The 21,398-nt window shown below is 34.9% G+C and overlaps 1 protein-coding gene across 1 annotated transcript; it reads left to right on the forward strand.

Annotated features, from left to right (window-relative positions):
• Positions 1-1,672: 1,672 nt before the first annotated feature.
• Positions 1,673-19,927, forward strand: ednraa (endothelin receptor type Aa). The gene is made up of 8 exons (XM_058046043.2): positions 1,673-1,906; positions 4,687-5,194; positions 10,229-10,356; positions 14,783-14,981; positions 15,421-15,573; positions 16,847-16,980; positions 17,062-17,170; positions 19,007-19,927. The coding sequence occupies exons 2-8, from the start codon at positions 4,730-4,732 to the stop codon at positions 19,142-19,144; spliced, it is 1,326 nt and encodes a 441-aa protein (XP_057902026.2). The 5' UTR covers positions 1,673-1,906; positions 4,687-4,729; the 3' UTR covers positions 19,145-19,927.
• The last annotated feature ends 1,471 nt before the right edge of the window (positions 19,928-21,398 follow it).

A 21,398-nucleotide genomic window follows, 5' to 3' on the forward strand; every position in this document is an offset into this window, starting at 1 on the left:
GACAAAAAAACACAAAAAAAACTTTCATTCAAAATTTTCAAACTTTTCATTGGACGACAAGCGGCATAGAAAACAAACGCTGCAATGTTGCTGAGAGCAGCACAGAGGGAGGCTGATTTTATCTAAAAATGCATCATGGGAGAACCCATATTGGTGCATGTTCGTATATTTTACAAGTGCGCCTTTTGAGTGTTAACTTGCTGTGTGATGAGTTTAGTGTTTTTCGTCAGATGACACTGTGATATTTACCGACCTCTTCTAATAGGTCGACAGGCTTGTTGCGACTACACCGATAGCTTGTGATTGGCTCCTGCCGATCTACCATCGAGCGGTACAGTATTTTAACCGTTAGTAGTCGTCCTGAAGAAAAGGGGAGGTAACGAGATTAGCGGCACGGCTGTATAAAACGCAGGGTTCAAACTTTAAGAAAAAAACTTTGCAGCTTATACACCTTTTTTTTTTTACATGCTTATTTTTGGTGTGTTTTTCTTTTGTTTTGGATTTTTTTTTTACATGCTTATTTTTGGTGTGTTTTTCTTTTTTTGGATTTTTTTTTAACATGCTTATTTTTGGTGTGTTTTTCTTTTGTTTGGGTTTTTTTTAACATGCTTATTTTTGGTGTGCTTTTCTTTTGTTTTGTATTTTTTTTCATGCTTATTTTTGGTGTGTTTTTCTTTTGTTTTGGATTTTTTTAACATGCTTAATTTTGGTGTGTTTTTCTTTTGTTTTGGATTTTTTTAACATGCTTAATTTTGGTGTGTTTTTCTTTTGTTTTGTTTGGGTTTTTTTTACATGCTTATTTTTGGTGTGTTTTTCTTTTGTTTGGGTTTTTTTAACATGCTTATTTTTGGTGTGCTTTTCTTTTGTTTTGTTTTTTTTTTTCATGCTTATTTTTGGTGTGTTTTTCTTTTGTTTTGGATTTTTTTAACATGCTTAATTTTGGTGTGTTTTTCTTTTGTTTTGTTTGGGTTTTTTTTTTACATGCTTATTTTTGGTGTGTTTTTCTTTTGTTTTGGATTTTTTTTTCATGCTTATTTTTGGTGTGTTTTTCTTTTGTTTTGGATTTTTTTTACATGCTTATTTTTGGTGTGTTTTTCTTTTGTTTTGTTTGGGTTTTTTTCTTACATGCTTATTTTTGGTGTGTTTTTCTTTTGTTTTGGATTTTTTTTTTATTTTTTACATGCTTATTTTTGGTGTGTTTTTCCTTTTGTTTTGGATCTTTTTTTTACATCTGTTGTCCACATGTTTAGAAGGCAACTAGAAAGTGTAATTAGGCTGGGCCCACCCACACACACACTTAGCAATTATCTTAACGGGTAGGTTGATGGTTCTACTCCCGCTTCCTCTTTTACTAAAAATGATGTAAAAACCTGCATGTGTTGTCTATAATGTACAACATTGGGGAACAGGTTAGTATTGATTCAAGTTGTTTTATTTTGCAGGGGGGGGCGATTTTAGGGGGGTGCGTGTGTGTGTGTGTGTGTGTGTGTGTGTGAGTGGGTGCTTTCAAAACGAGTGTCAGCCTGAGAGGTGTGTGTGTGTGTGTGTGTGTGTGTGTGTGTGGGGAAGGGAGACATGTTTCCAAAGGGGGGGGTGCCCAGGCTGTTACCACAGGGAGGTGGAGATTTACTATCCCACCCAGTCAAAGTGTCTTACTAGTGGTCTGACACACACACACACACACACACACACTCTTGAGAAAGTCTCCACAGGAAACGGTGAGCCATAATGCGAAGGCACCTCGGAGCAGACGGCCGCCTTTGCTTCAACCCAATTGGGATACGGTCGCCGGGTCTTTGATAGCGCGTTAATTACTCATGTGATGTGATACAGATGTCTGGGGGCTTCAGCCGAAACTTTGCCTGACGCTTTCCGAGGGGGCCAGGCAGACATTTTTAGAGAAGCGGTAGGTAAAAAAAAAAAAAAAAAAAAATGTATTTATTATTTATGGACAGATCAGTTTGTGTGCTGTCACGGGGGTCCCGGCGGTGCGTCGCTGATGCTAAACTGTGATGCTACTTGAAGGGCTGGCTGCTAAATAGTTCTTTGTGTACTTGCTGACAGGCGGGACTTTGAACAGGAACGACTGGAGGCTAGAAGACTCGCCTGCTCTCCTGACATGACGCAAAGGGCTTTAACCCGTCACGCTGACAGCTTTTAAAACTTTACCTACTCTTCTTGCGTCGCTAAGTTTTTTTTTTTTTTTTGTGGGACATCAACTACAGAGGCTGTCTCTTCTATCCGTAGAGAGGGCGATGCTTTTAATGTGAAGGAATAGAGTCATCAGGAAAATATTGGGGGGGTCCATTGGGTATTCATTTAGGGTTTTATTGTACCCTTAAATGTTGTCGTTTGAAAGGATGGCAGGAAAATCAGGCCTACAGTCGCCATTCGACTACATTTTCTTCATCGGCTATGGCAAAAAAATTACATAATTAATATCATTTGATAACTACTTATTTTTATTGTTCCTGTTATTATGATTTTAGTTTTATTGGATTTATCATTAAGAATATGTATTATTCATTCTAATGGTCCTTTCCCTTAATTTTTGGTTTTTGACGTGATTAATCAGCAATATTTTTCCAGTCTATTTCCAAAATATAACTACTTATTTTTATTGTTCCTGTTATTATGATTTTAGTTTTATTGGATTTATCATTAAGAATATGTATTATTCATTCTAATGGTCTTTTCCCTTAATTTTTGGTTTTTGATGTGATTAATCAGCAATATTTTTTCCAGTCTATTTCTAAAATATAACTACTTATTTTTATTGTTGCTGTTATTATTATTTTAGTTTTATTGTATTTATTATTAAGAATATTTATTATTCATTCTAATGGTCTTTTCCCTTAATTATTTTAATCTGGTTTTTGACGTGATTAATCAGCAATATTTGTCCAGTCTATTTCCAAAATACAACTACTTATTTTTATTGTTGTTGTTATTATGATTTTAGTTTTATTGTACTTATTATTCATTCTAATGGTCTTTTCCTTTAATTATTTTAATCTGGTTTTTGATGTGATTAATCAGCAATATTTTTCCAGTCTATTTCCAAAATATAACTACTTATTTTTATTGTTGTTGTTATTATGATTTTAGTTTTATTGTACTTATTATTCATTCTAATGGTCTTTTCCCTTAATTATTTTAATCTGGTTTTTGATGTGATTAATCAGCAATATTTTTCCAGTCTATTTCCAAAATATAACTACTTATTTTTATTGTTGCTGTTATTATGATTTTAGTTTTATTGAATTTATTATTAAAAATATTTATTATTCATTCTAATAGTCTTTTTCCCTTAATTATTTTAATCTGGTTTTTGACGTGATTAATCAGCAATATTTTTCCAGTCTATTTCCAAAATAAAACTACTTATTTTTATTGTTGTTGTTATTATGATTTTAGTTTTATTGTACTTATTATTCATTCTAATGGTCTTTTCCCTTAATTATTTTAATCTGGTTTTTGATGTGATTAATCAGCAATATTTTTCCAGTCTATTTCCAAAATATAACTACTTATTTTTATTGTTGCTGTTATTATGATTTTAGTTTTATTGAATTCATTATTAAGAATATTTATTATTCATTCTAATGGTCTTTTTCCCTTAATTATTTCAATCTCGTTTTTGACATGATTAATCAGCAATATTTTTCCAGTCTATTTCCAAAATATAACTACTTATTTTTATTGTTGCTGTTATTATGATTTTAGTTTTATTGTATTTACTATTAAGAATATTTATTATTCATTCTAATGGTGTTTTCTCTTAATTATTTTAATCTAGTGTTTGATGTGATTAATCAGCAATAAATTGCTAGTATTTATAAGTCAGTTAATTTTGTATTAATACTATATAGCAGAAATACAACATGTATTTTTCTTGGGGGGTGTGTGCTGCTGGAGCCTATCCCAGCTGTCTTGGGGCGAGAGGCGGGGTACACCCTGGACTGGTGGCCAGCCAATCACAGGGCACATATAGACAAACAACCATTCACACTCACATTCATACCTATGGACAATTTGGAGTCGCTAATTAACCTAGCATGTTTTTTGGAACGGGGAAACATTCAAACTCCACACAGAGACGGCAGAGGGTGGGATTGAACGCGGGTCTCCTAGCTGTGAGGTCTGCGTGCTAACCGCTAACCACTCGACCACTGTGTAGCCCCAAACAATTGTGTCAAACTGAAAGTTAATCTCTTTTTTTTGTTGGGAACTGATATTTTCCTGAAACTTACCTGTGTTCTACAGCTGATTAGTAAACATGTTTATGTAGCCAAAGAACACAATATTCTGTGTACCTTGAAGTATTAGTCAAAATTTTGCCTCGATTGCTTAAAATCAGTTCAGTCTGATCAATTAATCGATTAATCTACTATTAAATCAAATGTAGCCTGTAGCACATCTTTGAGGTTTTAAGTAGACAATACAGTAAGACTTCTAAACGTTCCTAAACTTGAAAATCGGAGGTCAAACATTGGTTCTGGACCTTCTACCCAAACCGCTAAGGCAAAGCAGACCCCCCCCCCCCCGTACAGACCAGAAGTGGTCTCATCCATCTGGGCCCCTTAGCAAAGTTGCTCAGCTGCCAAAGCTACTTGTCCAGTCGTTTGCTGATTCTTAGAAACCTAACGTTCCTCTCCTGCTGTGTTGTTTCTGTCCCCTCACTAGTGATAACGTGGGAGTGGAACCAAAGCACAGCCAGCGTTCCATCATGGCCGCCGCGGCCATGCATATGTTGCTGCTAATGGGCTGTATGGCAGCCAAAGGAATGTGCCAGATAAACAACGCTGCAGCGGAGGAGGACCATCACGTCGGATCGCTCCTCCGTTCCACCCTTCAACCCCCGGACCTCCATAGTACTTTCGTACCCAGCACAGACGCCTGGGGCCCGGTGGCGCAAGCAATGGGATCCGGTTCCGCAAACGGCACGGTCATAAGGAAGCCTTTACCGCCACCCATGTGCCGTGCGACTACGTCAATAAAAGGCTATTTTAAGTACATCAACACGGTCATCTCCATCGTGGTTTTCGTGGTGGGTCTGGTGGGCAACGCCACCCTGCTGAGGATCATATATCAGCAAAAGTGCATGAGGAACGGGCCCAACGCCCTCATCGCCAGCCTGGCCCTGGGGGACCTCATCTACATCATCATTGATATTCCCATCAATGTGTACAAGGTACGACTTTGATATTGCCTGGAAAAACAGGCTGTTTTTCACCCCTCCTCCACTTTGCTGTTCGATATAAACCTTGCCAAGATCCAACGTGGATTTTCTTGTGCGACTTATACTCCAGTGCGACTTATGTATGTTTTTTTCCACCTAATTATGCATTTTTGGCCTTGTGCGACTTATACTCCAGTGCGACTTATGTATGTTTTTTTCCACCTAATTATGCATTTTGGCCTTGTGCGACTTATGCATGTTTTTTTTCTACCTAATTATGCATTTTTGGCCTTGTGCGACTTATACTCCGGTGTGACTTATGTATGTTTTTTTCTACCTAATTATGCATTTTTGGCCTTTTGCGACTTATACTCCGGTGTGACTTATGTATGTTTTTTTCTACCTAATTATGCATTTTTGGCCTTTTGCGACTTATACTCCGGTGTGACTTATGTATGTTTTTTTCTACCTAATTATGCATTGTTGGCCTTGTGCGACTTATACTCCAGTGCGACTTATGTATGTTTTTTTTTTACCTAATTATGCATTTTTGGCCTTGTGCGACTTATACTCCAGTGCGACTTATGTATGTTTTTTTTCTACCTAATTATGCATTTTTGGCCTTGTGCGACTTATACTCCAGTGTGACTTATGTATGTTTTTTCTACCTAATTATGCATTTTTGGCCTTGTGCGACTTATACTCCAGTGCGACTTATGTATGTTTTTTTTCCACCTAATTATGCATTTTTGGCCTTGTGCGACTTATGTATGTTTTTTTTCTACCTAATTATGCATTTTTGGCCTTGTGCGACTTATACTCCAGTGCGACTTATGTATGTTTTTTTTCTACCTAATTATGCATTTTTGGCCTTGTGCGACTTATACTCCAGTGCGACTTATGTATGTTTTTTTCTACCCAATTATGCATTTTTGGCCTTGTGCGACTTATGTTTTTTTTTCTACCCAATTATGCATTTTTTGCCTTGTGCGACTTATACTCCAGTGTGACTTATGTACGTTTTTTCTACCTAATTGTGCATTTTTGGCATTGTGCAACTTATACTCCAGTGCGACTTATGTATGTTTTTTTTCTACCTAATTATGCATTTTTGGCCTTGTGCGACTTATACTCCAGTGCAACTTATGTATGTTTTTTTTCTACCTAATTATGCATTTTTGGCCTTGTGCGACTTATACTCCAGTGCGACTTATGTATGTTTTTTTTCTACCTAATTATGCATTTTTGGCCTTGTGCGACTTATGCTCCAGTGTGACTTATGTACGTTTTTTCTACCTAATTGTGCATTTTTGGCATTGTGCAACTTATACTCCAGTGCGACTTATGTATGTTTTTTTTCTACCTAATTATGCATTGTTGGCCTTGTGCAACTTATACTCCAGTGTGACTTATGTATGTTTTTTTCTACCTAATTATGCATTTTTGGCCTTGTGCGACTTATACTCCAGTGCGACTTATGTATGTTTTTTTTTCTACCCAATTATGCATTTTTGGCCTTGTGCGACTTATACTCCAGTGTGACTTATGTATGTTTTTTCTACCTAATTGTGCATTTTTGGCATTGTGCAACTTATACTCCAGTGTAACTTATGTATGTTTTTTTTCTACCTAATTATGCATTTTTGGCCTTGTACGACTTTTGAAAAAATACAAAAAATACGGTAATTCTGCTTAGCCTGGTCCCTCTAGTCGACTACAGCTGTCCTATCTAGACTACCTAGTGTTCGTCCTATCTAGTCATTGAGCAAGAACTGAGACCAAACGTCTTCCAAGACATCCTGAACAGTCGAGTTGCGATGGATTCAATGCCCTGAGAAGTTAACCGAAGCATCTGGCGTCTGTGTGAAATGCAAAAGTGGATAAACCCTCCATCTTTTCCAGCCGCATCAATTGATGAGCACGCCGACGTAAACAAAACGGATCATTCCAGACGAGAAAAAACCGGGAAGTGTCTGCAGCCAGGCAGGGCGCAAATAGACGGGAAAGCGTAATCAGCGTTTTGCGGCGTTATCTTCATCATGCGGCCGTGCTGGTGATGAGAGGTGCTGGGATACGGCGTCTAAAATAAACACTGGAATCAGACTGCGGCTGAACATGCGTGTAGCCTTGTGCTGACCTGGGACATTAGTCACCGTGCTTATCTACAGTTCTTATGAAAATACCCACTCTATGAAGATTAATCACTTAAAAAAAAAAAAAAAAGCACATGAAAGTAATGTTCTGGCATTTGGTCGCAACGACTTCGACCAAGGAAGACAACACGTCCGACAATACTGAGACCACTTTGAAGTTTTTTGTCCTGGTCAGACGAGCTACGGCAGGCAGGGCAGCCAAAAATAATCCCAGGCTAAAAACAGTGACGTGGTTTTCCTTTCCTTTCCTTTGTGAGCAACTTAAACAGCTGGAGTAAACAATAGGAGGGCCAGGAAGCTACGCAGGGGTTCTTCCTTTATCATAAAGCCTAATGCCGCTCATATCCTCTGGAAGGAAAGGATGCCAAGATGATGAGAGTCATGCAGCTTTGACTTGGTAATGGTAATGGTTTTATTTCATTTGAACATGCATCAGATTACAATTGAATGCATCCCATAATCAGTTCACAGTTCCACATGTCCAAAAGGAGTAGGAAGAAGCAAAGCTTATTAAATCCTACCCCTCCATCTGGTACTTTTACAATCACTAACTGTTATATTAGGAAATCAGGAAGTGAACAAATTAAAATTAACAAATAAATAAAAAAAAATTAAAATAACAAATTAACAAAAATAAAAAAAACTTAACTTATATTAGGAAAGCAGGAAGTGAACAAATGTAAGTTAAGTTTTTTTATTTTTGTTAATTTGTTATTTTAATTTTTTTATTTGTTATTTGTTAATTTTGATTTGTTCACTTCCTGCTTTCCTAATATAGTTAAAGTTTTTTTTATTAAGTTGTTATTTTTACTTTTTTATTTGTTATTTTTTACTTTTTTGTTATTTGTTATTTGTTCACTTCCTGCTTTCCTAATATAGTTAAAGTTTTTTTTATTAAGTTGTTATTTTTACTTTTTAATTTGTTATTTTTACTTTTTTATTTGTTGTTTGTTATTTGTTAATTTTAAATGTAATTTGTTCACTTCCTGCTTTCCTAATATAGTTTTAAGTTTTTTTATTTATATTTTTTTAATTTAATTTTTAAAAATATTTTAGTTTTTAATTTTAAAAATTTTTTATGGTTTTATTTGATTTGAACATGCATCAGATTACAATTGAATGCATCCCATAATCAGTTCCCAGTTCCACATGTCCAAAAGGAGTAGGAAGAAGCAAAGCTTATTAAATCCTACCCCTCCATCTGGTACTTTTACAATCACTAACTGTTATATTAGGAAATCAGGAAGTGAACAAATTAAAATTAACAAATAAATAAAAAAAATTAAAATAACAAATTAACAAAAATAAAAAAAACTTAACTTATATTAGGAAAGCAGGAAGTGAACAAATGTAAGTTAAGTTTTTTTATTTTTGTTAATTTGTTATTTTAATTTTTTTATTTGTTATTTGTTAATTTTAATTTGTTCACTTCCTGCTTTCCTAATATAGTTAAAGTTTTTTTTATTAAGTTGTTATTTTTACTTTTTTATTTTTTATTTTTACTTTTTTATTTGTTATTTTTTACTTTTTTGTTATTTGTTATTTGTTCACTTCCTGCTTTCCTAATATAGTTAAAGTTTTTTTTTATTAAGTTGTTATTTTTACTTTTTAATTTGTTATTTTTACTTTTTTATTTGTTGTTTGTTATTTGTTAATTTTAATTTTAATTTGTTCACTTCCTGCTTTCCTAATATAATTTTAAGTTTTTTTATTTATATTTTTTAATTTAATTTTTAAAAATATTTTAGTTTTTAATTTTAAAATTTTTTTATGGTTTTATTTGATTTGAACATGCATCAGATTACAATTGAATGCATCACATAATCAGTTCCCACTTCCACATGTCCAAAAGGAGTAGGAAGAAGCAAAGCTTATTAAATCCTACCCCTCCATCTGGTACTTTTACAATCACTAACTGTTATATTAGGAAAGCAGGAAGTGAACAAATTAAAATTAACAAATAAATAAAAAAAATTAAAATAACAAATTAACAAAAATAAAAAAAACTTAACTTATATTAGGAAAGCAGGAAGTGAACAAATGTAAGTTAAGTTTTTTTATTTTTGTTAATTTGTTATTTTAATTTTTTTATGTTATTTGTTAATTTTAATTTGTTCACTTCCTGCTTTCCTAATATAGTTAAAGTTTTTTTTATTAAGTTGTTATTTTTACTTTTTTATTTGTTATTTTTTACTTTTTTGTTATTTGTTCACTTCCTGCTTTCCTAATATAGTTGAAGTTTTTTATTAAGTTGTTATTTTTACTTTTTAATTTGTTATTTTTACTTTTTTATTTGTTGTTTGTTATTTGTTAATTTTAAATTTAATTTGTTCACTTCCTGCTTTCCTAATATAGTTAGTTTTTTTTATTAAGTTGTTATTTTTACATTTTTATTAGTTATTTTTACATTTTTATTTGTTATTTGTTATTTTTATCCTTTTTATTGTTTTTATCGTTTTTATCCTTATGCATTATTTTAGCTGTTTGAAGATGAACTATATCAGCAAGTTGAAGTATTTGTGATTTTTAGAAATAAGGAGTTAGTATGTTCTCTTGGAATGAGTCAAGTTGCACCAGGCTAATGAGCTCCATATGTTTTTTTTAAACCATAAACAGGATGCATTCAGTATAATATGAGACATTAAAAGCCATCTCTTATGTAACAGTAATGGACAAAAGCATCCGGCCACGATTATACTCTTATTATACTCTTCATCTTCATTCTAGTCGACCCTAAAAGGTGCTTGATGAGGCCTTTATGGATCTTTATGGATGTGCACTGGGAAAATATGGAATGGTTCAAAATGTTTTTAAAAAAAAAATTCATATTAGAAAATTCTGTCTGGCTTCTTTGTACATGGATGTGACTGTTTTTGTTTTTTTTTTCCACCAGCTTCTGGCGTCACGTTGGCCATTTGACGACAGTGCTGTGGGCTTGTGCCTCTGCAAGCTCTTCCCCTTCCTGCAGAAAGCCTCGGTGGGCATCACGGTCCTCAACCTGTGCGCCCTCAGCGTTGACAGGTCGGTGCTTCAATGCCTATCGGTCGCTAGGCGACTAAAACAATGTTATATAATCATCAGTGAGTCAAAAGAGTCAAAGTATAAGGGGGGGCCACAAATGTTATTTATAACTATGTTTGTTTACATGATAAAAATTGTACAAAATAAGCACAATATTACCTGGAAATATCAATCTTTTCTTTAAAAATATTGATTAGGGTCATTATTTGTTGCAGAAAGTCTGTCTCTCACTGAAACAGGCATTTTTTTCATACATTTTTTTTCCATAATAAGTCATGTAAATTCAATTAATCCATTCCAGAAAACATATTTTTATAGTTTTACAATCATGTGGTAAACTATTTTGAATGCATATAAATACATATTTGGACCCTGTGATTGGCTGGCCACCAGTCCAGGGTGTACCCCGCCTCTGGCCCGAAGACAGCTGGGATAGGCTCCAGCACCCCCCGCGACCCTCGTGAGGATAAGCGGTAGAAAATGAATGAATGATTACATATAAATAATAAATGAAAAGGATAAATGAATAATAATAATAATAAGGATAAATGAACATTTAAAGTCACTTTGCTGGGTTCCTTATTTATTTTTTTGCATATTAAATTAATTAATTAATAATTAATTAAATAGTTACAGTATAGAAAACATGTTTATGACTTTCTAACTCCGGTTTTTAACATTATTAGAGACATGGAACATAACATAACATCCAAAGGGTCACATTTTAATAATAATAATAATAATACATTTTATTTGTATAGCGCTTTTCAGAGTAATCAAAGATGCTTTACAGTAGAGAAAAAAGAAATAAAAATAGAGCTGAGTAAAAACTGAGTAAAAGATGCATTAAAATACAATATCCATACATTCAATTCAGAGCTAAAACAAGGCTAAAAGCGTGGGGCGGGGCGGGGCAGTCAGGTATAAAAAGTTAGACATTAAAAAAGTTAGACATTAAACGCATCTTCATCATTGTTTACATCACATCGCAACTCTTACTCTTACCACTTCCACACGTAATGGAGGGAGAACTTTTATTTCCAATATCATGTTGCACATAACATGGCTGACTTCATGACTTCATGCAGTGTTAAGGTAATGTCACGTAAGGTAATTGTCCGAATGTTTTGTGTCATCCTTGTGAGGATAAGCGGTGGAAAATGAATGAATGAATGAATAATAACATAAAAATAATAAATGAAAAGGATAAATGAACGTTTAAAGTCACTTTCCTGGGTTCCTTGTCTATTTTTTTTTGCATATTAAATTAATTGATTGATTGATTTTTAACATTATTAGGAGACATGTAATAACATCCTGAGGGTCACATTTTAATAATAATAATAATAATAATAATAATAATACATTTTATTTGAATAGCGCTTTTCAGAGTACTCAAAGACTTGCTTTACAGTAGAGAAAAAGAAATAATAGAAAAAATAGAGTTGAGTAAAAACATTAAACGCATATTCATCGTTGTTTACATCACATTGCAACTCTTACTCTTACCACTTCCACACGTAATGGAGAGAGAACTTTTATTTCCACTATCATATTGCATATGACATGGCTGACTTCATGCAATGTTAAGGTAATGTCACGTAAGGTAATTGTCCGAATGTTTTGTGTCATCCTTGTGAGAATAAGCGGTGGAAAATGAATGAATGAATGAATAATAACATAAAAATAATAAATGAAAAGGATAAATGAACGTTTAAAGTCACTTTCCTGGGTTCCATGTCTATTTTTTTTTGCATATTAAATTAATTGATTGATTGATTTTTAACATTATTAGGAGACATGTAATAACATCCTGAGGGTCACATTTTAATAATAATAATAATAATAATAATACATTTTATTTGAATAGCGCTTTTTAGAGTACTCAAAGACTTGCTTTACAGTAGAGAAAAAGAAATAATAGAAAAAATAGAGTTGAGTAAAAACATTAAACGCATATTCATCGTTGTTTACATCACATTGCAACTCTTACTCTTACCACTTCCACACGTAATGGAAGGAGATCTTTTATTTTCTAAAATGTTATTTTATGTTATGTTATGTTATATTTTATTTTATTTTATTTTATTTTATTTTATTTTATTTTATTTTATTTTATTTTATTTTATTTTATTTTATTTTTTAATTTTATTTCATTGATCATGTTTGACATGGCTGACTTCATGCAGTGTTAAGGTAATGTCACGTAAGGTAATTGTCTGAATGTTTTGTGTCATTACTGTGCCATTAATTAACCTGACTTGGAGGAAGGACTGTACTGGACTGTACTGTACTACGCTTCTTATACTTGAATGGAAGCCTATTTAGCCACATCCAGTGTGTGTGTGTGTGTGTGTGTGTGTGTGTGTGTGTGTTAGCATCGCCAGGCATTATGCGGTGAAGTTGCGCTCCGACCTTGCATTTAATAGAAATTCCCCCATGAAAAAGTAATGACCACCAAGTGCAGACGCAACTACGGAGATAAGAGGCTCTCCCGCGGTTAATGAGCTCTATTATGGGAAAGCGATGCCTTCGAGAGCGGCTTGTTTTCAAGAAAAGTTGCTTTGATAAAAGGATTGGGGTTAGTTTAAGGTCAGGGTTACGGTAACAGGAAATTAAACTTGGATTGTGCGACACACACACACACACACACACAAACACACACACAAATAAAGCTTATGTTATTATATTTCTTCCACGTTGTTTCCACGATGTCGAATGAGAAGAAGGCGGATTGGTTTACCGCAACGTTGGTAAAATATACATGCCGCCATGATGTTCGACAGAGAAACTCAAACGTGTCATGAAAAATATATTGTTTTTGCCCCATAAAATCTTGATGCGCCATTTTACTAAAACATTTCGACAAGTGGTTCGCCATTAATGAAACAAACAAGCGAGCGAGCGACGGAGGGGAGGGAGGGGATAATACGAGCCAACAGGCGGACCCCCCTCTCTGCCAACATGGGCCGGTCTGTTCGGAGGAGGCGTTTTGCATAAAATATTATGAATATTAGATATTTAAAATAAACAATTGATCATCTCTACACATGAATTCTTAACATTTTTGATGATTCGGATGTTTATTGTGTTGCTGTGCCGCCACACTAAATGTTTCTTGTCGCTACAATTAATTTTAGATTAATTTGAGATCAATTTAGATTTACAAGATATTACATTAGAAGCATTGCAAGTGCCGAAACGTAAACAAATAGTCCTCAATTAGCCTCGTTTATTGCGGTTAATTGATTCCAGGCCTCACAACGATAAGTGAATTTCCACCAAGTAGGAATCAGAATGGAATATTTTCAGTTACAGCAAAAAAAACAAACTCTAAATACAATATTTTACCATGATTAGAGCCCTGTGGATATGAAATAGCACCCCTATAGTCACCTTTACACTTGTATTACCCAATAGAGTGGACATAATAATAGAAAATAAGGCGCACTAACCACACGACCGCTGTGCAGCTGACATTTTTTCGAGTCAAGTGGTTAGCATGCATACCTCACAGCTAGGAGGACCAGGGTTCAATTCCACCCTCGGCTATCTCTGTGTGGAGTTTGCATGTTCTCCCCGTGCATGCGTGGGTTTTCTCCGGGTACTCCGGTTTCCTCCCACATTCCAAAAAAAAAAAAAAAACATGCTAGGTTAATTAGCGACTCCAAATTGTCCATAGGTATGAATGTGAGTGTGAATGCTTGTTTGTCTATATGTGCCCTGTGATTGGCTGGCCAAACTCCACACAGAGATGGCCGAGGGTGGGATTGAACCCTAGTCTCCTAGCTGTGAGTTCTGCGCTAACCACTTGACCGCCATGCCTCCCCGGAATCAGTCTCAATAGGACCTTCTAAATTTTTTTTTACCATGATTAGAGCCCTGTGGATATGAAATAACACCCCTATAGTCACGTTTGCTAATTAACCTAGCATATTTTTTGGAACGGGGAGAACATGCAAACTCCACACAGAGATGGCCGAGGGTGGAATTGAACATGGGTCTCCTAGCTGTGGGACCTGCGTGCTAACCACTCAACTGCCGTGAAGCATCATTTATAATTGTAAACGTAAAAAAAAAAAGTGTCATTTGTTAACATTTGTGGCTTGGAATGGAAAAATTGGATTGGGAAATATACAAACATGTACCAGTGCGAGTTCAACAAGCAAAAAAAAACATTCATACCTATGGACAATTTGGAGTCGCTAATTAACCTAGCATGTTTTTTTTGGAATGTGGGAGGAAACCGGAGTACCCGGAGAAAACCCATGTATGCACTGGGAGAACATGTTGGAATTGAACCCTGGTCCTCCTAGCTGTGAGGTCTGCGTGCTAACCACTCGACCGCCAGTTTTCCCATGTGGGGAAAAAAAAGGTAAAAAAATATCTCATCATTGTCCTAATGTTTATGTCCTCCCGGTCGCAGGTACCGAGCAGTAGCATCCTGGAGTCGAGTGCAAGGCGTCGGCATTCCGCTTTTCACCGTCCTGGAAATCGTCTCCATTTGGCTCCTGTCGCTCATCCTGGCCATTCCGGAGGCCATCGGATTCGACATGGTCAGCTTCAACTACAGGAACGAAACCCTCCGCACGTGTATGCTTTATCCCAAATCGGACTTCATGATGGTACGTATGTTATCCTGGAATCGGAATCTTATTTTCACTCACATCCACTAAGGTACATTTGTTAACGTCTAGACAAAACATTCCCAGACTGGAAAGATGTGGATGACTTCTGCTGTAAAGACCAATAAAGTCTCGCTTTTAGGATTTTTTTTCCATGTCCCGAAAGAACACAATTGATTACAGACCGAGTATAATTACCGAGACCTGAAACCCGAATCAACAATCCTGAAACCTGAGGCCACATGTGCAGATCATCATGGAATAATCAGTCTCAGACCTCAGGAAAAAAAAAACATAGCGAAGTCTCAATAAAACAAGACTTCCAGCTGTGTTTGCTGCACGATGACCGTGACCCGATTGCCGTATTTGAGCGTGCGTTCTTATTAAAACCAATCATTTGGAAGTATTAAAAAATTCCAATATGGCCATATTTGTTTAGTTCTACAAGGAAGCCAAGGACTGGTGGTTGTTTGGATTCTACTTCTGCGTCCCGCTGACCTGCACCGCCATCTTTTACACCTTGATGACCTACGAAATGCTCAACCACAGGAACGGCAGCCTACGCATCGCCCTTACCGAGCACCTCAAACAGGTACGACCGGAAGTCCTGAAATTCCAAAAACCTTAATTACCCTTTTCCTTGGATCATTTGTCAACAACTGCGTTAGCACCTGACCAAACGAAGGGTCAATAAATTTAAGGATTAACATGTTTTTTTTTTTACGAAAGCTAGGAGAATACACATCTACAAGTTCATATATTACATGTGGAGTTCCCCAGGGGTCAATACTGGGACCAAAACTGTTCAACTTGATGATAAATCAATGATGTCTCCAAAAGGCATATTATTAATACATAATATTAATAATATAATAAAATTAAAAAAATAAATAAAATTAAAATAATAAAAATTAAATAATAATAACATTTAAAATTAATACAAATTTAAAAATATATTAAAAAAAATAAATTATATTAGGAAAGCAGGAAGTGAACAAATAAATAAAAATATTTTTTTACATTTATTTAAAAAAACAAAAAAACAACTTACATTATATTAGGAAAGCAGGAAGTGAACAAATGTAACAGTTACTGATTTTAACAGTACCAGATGGAGGGGTAGGATTTAATAATAATAATAATTGTTATTTATAACAATAAATAATGGTACCCATTATGTCATTGTATGGTCATATCACCTTGTACTTTGGTATGTGACAAAAACTAAATAAATAAAATAATAATAATATAATAAAGTTTTAAAAAAACTTAAATATATTAGGAAAGCAGGAAGTGAACAAATAAATAAAAATAATTTAAAAAAATAATTTAAAAAACAAAAAAAAACAACTTACATTATATTAGGAAAGCAGGAAGTGAACAAATGTAACAGTTACTGATTTTAAAAGTACCAGATGGAGGGGTAGGATTTAATAATAATAATTATTATTATTTATAACAATAAATAATGGTACCCATTATGTCATTGTATGGTCATATCACCTTGTACTTTGGTACGTGACAAAAACTAAATAAATAAAATAATAATAATAAAATAAAGTTTTTAAAAAAAACTTAAATTATATTAGGAAAGCAGGAAGTGAACAAATAAATAAAAATAATTTTAAAAATTTATTTAAAAAAACAACTTACATTATATTAGTAAAGCAGGAAGTGAACAAATGTAACAGTTACTGATTGTAAAAGTACCTGATGGAGGGGTAGGATTTAATAAGCTTTGCTTCTTCCTACTCCTTTTGGACATGTGGAACTGTGAACTGATTATGTGATGCATTCAATTGTACTCTGATGCATGTTCAAATGAAATTAAACCATTACCATTTTTTTTGACCCCGTCTCTGCAGAGAAGGGAAGTGGCCAAAGCAGTCTTCTGTCTGGTCCTGATATTCGCCCTGTGCTGGTTCCCACTTCACCTCAGCAGGATCCTGAAGAAGACGGTGTACTACCAGAACGACGAGATGCGCTGCGATCTGCTCAAGTAAGTCCGCTTAACGTTTCCAGTTGGCATCTTCTACATGTACTAAATGACCGTGGTCGGCGCTCATGTTGTATGTTGTAGCTTCCTTTTGGTCATGGATTACCTCAGCATCAACCTGGCGACCGTCAACTCCTGCATCAATCCCATTATCCTCTACTTTGTCAGCAAAAAGTTCAAAAACTGCTTCAAGGTAAGCCACCGCCGACGGATGTTGGTCAATGACAGTACGTGTAGTACATACATCAATACTCTAGAATACTCTTGAAATATTCTAAGCATGTACTATAAGTTACAACTCTTTCTGTAAAACTGCAGTGGACCTCGGTTAGCGCCCTGGTGTTTTTCCGTCAACATCAAATATTGACGCCATTGTGTGTATTCTCCAGTTAGCATACAATATGTCGTATTATTAATATCATGAGTCCAACTGAGTTCTTAATTATTATTATTTTTTTAATTACAAAACATTCTTCCTTTTTAGCAACCTATTAGCTAGCTAACAAAATGGCTACTGGAACCAGAAGTAAAGTCGCCCGTCATCCCAAAAATGTTTAAAGAAATCACGTTTTTATTGTTTTATTATCGTGTTAGGCAAACAGGGTTTTAGACCCGCTGTTAGCATTGTTTTTTTAGCTTTTAATGAATGTATGAATATTATATTTTAATGCATCTTTTACTCTGTTTTGTACTCAACTCTATTTTTTTCACTGTAAAGCGTCTTTGAGTATTTTGAAAAGCGCTATACAAATAAAATGTATTATTATTATTATTATTATTATTATTATTATTAGACTTCTGTGGTATATTTAGCTTGATTGACATATTGAGTTTATTTTAATATATACAAATATACAGAATATCATCCTGTCCTATTACTTATCTTTAAATAAGATCATTAAAAAAAGTTCATTAAATGCAGCAAAAATTGGCATGTTTAAGACATAATTACTCATGGTGATCAATCATGATTAATTCATTTAAAAAACTGAGATTAATCTGATTAAAATGTTGAATCATTTGACAGCCCTCGTTTTGACGACAAAAATATAAAAATATAAATGTGATTAATCATGATTAATTAAAAACTGAGATTAATCTGATTAAAATGTTGAATCATTTGACAGCCCTAATTTTGCCAACAAAAATATAAAAATATAAATGTGATTAATCATGTTGAATTAAAAAACTGAGATTAATCTGATTCAAATGTTGAATCATTTGACAGCCCTAGTTTCGACAACAAAAACATAAAAATATAAATGTGATTAATCATGATGAATTAAAAAACAGATTAATCTGATTCAAATGTTGAACCATTTGACAGCCCTAGTTTTGACAACAAAAATATAAAAATATAAATGTGATTAATCATGATGAATTAAAAAACTGAGATTAACCTGATTCAAATGTTGAATCGTTTGACAGCCCTAGTTTTGACAACAAAAATATAAAAATATAAATGATTAATCATGATTAATTAAAAAACTGAGATTAATCTGATTCAAATGTTGAATCGTTTGACAGCCCTAGTTTTGACAACAAAAATATAAAAATATAAATGTGATTAATCATGATGAATAAAAAACTGAGATTAATCAGATTAAAATGTTGAATCATTTGACAGCCCTAATTTTGACAACAAAAATATAAATATGATTAATCATGATGAATTAAAAAACTGAGATTAATCTGATTAAAATGTTGAATATTTATTAACAAAAATAAAAAAATATATAAAAAAAAATATTTAAAAAAATATAAAAATATAAAAATATAAATAAATAAAATATTATGAAGCTTTCTTTTTGTCTCATAAATTTACAACCAGCATTTCCAGATGTGTAAACAACAACAAAGACGCGAATGTGCACTCCTGCCATGGCGTTCCATGAGCAGCACGCAATATGATTCACGAATCCACTGGTCGTAAAACAGCAGAGAATTGTCTCCAGCCTGGAGATGTCACATGCCTGTCGTTGGAGCACGGAAAGACCTCCTCATGAACTCGTCCATCCTGTCTCCACAGTCGTGCTTGTGTTGCTGGTGCTACTCCGACAGCCAGCTGAGCAGCATCGGGGCCATGAACGGCACCAGCATCCAGTGCAAGAGCCCCGAGCCCAACAATGTGCTCACCGACCGCAGCTTGAGGAAAGACAGCGACTGAACACCACCCCCCCCCCCCCAACCCCCCTAACCCAAGGACTCTTTGCAGCCACTAAAGTCGCCGCAGCTAGCCTCCTACGCATTAATATGACACCTTTTGTTTTTTTAAACAGAAACACACTTAGGAACCTACTGAAGACAGGAAACAAGGTTGAAGAGGAAGTGGACTGAGCTGGGGGGTTGGGGGAGGGGGGGGCAGGATGCTAAACTGTGAATTACTGTCAATGAGTAGTACCTCGTTATGATTCCAGTAAACGGCGCTACTGGGAAAAGAGAAAGCAGACAAGCGTCTGTCAAACGGAATGACGGGGGACCTGCGTCGGCACGATCCCGTGAGCTGGGAAACGGGAACCAGACCATAAATTTTCCATGGGACACGGCCGTGGATGTACTCATGACTCATTGATTTAGCGTCCTCGTGTCGGGAAGCTTTGCCTTGAACGGTCTCGCGTTTCAGAAGTCATTGGTGTAAACCAGGGTTTCCCTAAACCGAGGGTTTGTTCCCAAAATGGCCAACTTCGGATGCGGCGTGGTGAAGTTAACTTGGAAATTGCTTCACGTTGTTTCGACTAGTTGGTGCTCATCAGGTGATTGTATGCAGAATACTGGTGCCAGCAACTCATACAGTGGTTTGTACAGATAAATAAATGTACAGTTCCGTGGAACCTTGGTTAGCAACGTTAATTCATTCCAGAAGGTATGACTGGAACCAAAACGGATGCTAACCCATACGAATTCATTCATTAATTTTCTACCGCTTATCCTCATGAGGGTCGCGGTGGGTGCTGGAGCCTATCCCAGTTGTACACCTAGGACTGGTGGCCAGCCAATCACAGAGCACAGAGTACATAGTATAAACAACCATTCACACTCACATTCATACCTATGGACAATTTGGAGTCGCTAATTAACCTAGCATGTTTTTTTTTGGAATGTGGGAGGAAACCGGAGTATAAGAATTCATGTCAATTCAATTTTTCCATTCAAGAAAGCCACAAATGTTAACAAACGACACATTTTTTTAAAATTATTTTACAATTATAAATCAGGCTGCACGGCGGTCGAGTGGTTAGCACACAGGCCCCATAACTAGGAGACCCAAGTTCAATTCCACCCTCGGCCATCTCTCGGCCATTTCCTCCCACATTCCATAAAAAAACATGCCAGGTTAATTAGCGACTCCAAATTGTCCATAGGTATGAATGTGAGTGTGAATGGTTGTTTGTCTATATGTGCCCTGTGATTGGCCGGCCACCAGTCCAGGGTGTACCCCGCCTCTCGCCCCAAAGACAGCTAGGATAGGCTCCAGCACCCCCGCAACCCTTGTGAGGATAAGCGGTAGAAAATGAATGAATGATGTTTTGTTGTTTTGCAAATTTGGAGTGGTCAGACCGGAGCAGGAGGGGATAGAAAAGAAGAAAAAAGAAAACAGAGGGGGGAGTGCATTTTTAGACAAAATGTCTAAACAACAATGCCACAACGATGCTACTCCGGTGTGAATGGTTGTTTGTCTATATGTGCCCTGTGATAAAGATAACACATTAGAGGTTTCCTACAGCCACACAGTTACTCGACCCGGGCACTATTTGCTTTTGGAGACCACGCACCTAATGACTACGTTTGGGGAAACCCTGGTGTACATGGTCCCATGAAGGAAACACTAAACCTTACAAATAGGAACGCTATAAATCATTTATGCTAGCATAATCCTACTATATCCACTTTTATAAAGTGTTTTTTTTTGTAGTAATTGCTAGTATTACTCAGACTGGTTTATCTCTGTAATGACAAAGGCGGATCAAAAGTACGATGGCTAGAACAGCCTGCAACTGGAATTGCTACTCATCATAAATACAAGTTAATATTCACATGAATACACCATTTATTATTATTATTATTATTATATTATTTACATTTTTTTATTCTGTTTTGCGACTGATCTATTTTTTTTTTTAACAGAAAAGTGGATGGGTGAACATGAAGCTAAAGTTAGTATCATGCTGACATAATCCAGGGGTGTCCAAACTTTTTTGTATTTTGTACTTTGTATTTATATATACGGTATATTTCAATTAAAAAAACTGCATATTAGTATTTTTTTTTAGTATATTTTAAAAAAAAAATGCTTTAAAATTACAACTTTATGGTCCTAAAATTATGTTATTTTTCCTTATTTTATTCTCAAATTATTCTCATAAAATTATAAATTTTTCTCATTACATTACATATTTTTGTCTTCATATTTTGACTTTATT

The sequence above is a fragment of the Doryrhamphus excisus genome, linkage group LG9 (genome assembly GCF_037039965.1).
Source record: "Doryrhamphus excisus strain RoL-2023G ecotype Guam linkage group LG9, RoL_Dexc_Guam_v1.1, whole genome shotgun sequence".
NCBI classification, from domain to species: Eukaryota; Metazoa; Chordata; class Actinopteri; order Syngnathiformes; family Syngnathidae; genus Doryrhamphus; species Doryrhamphus excisus.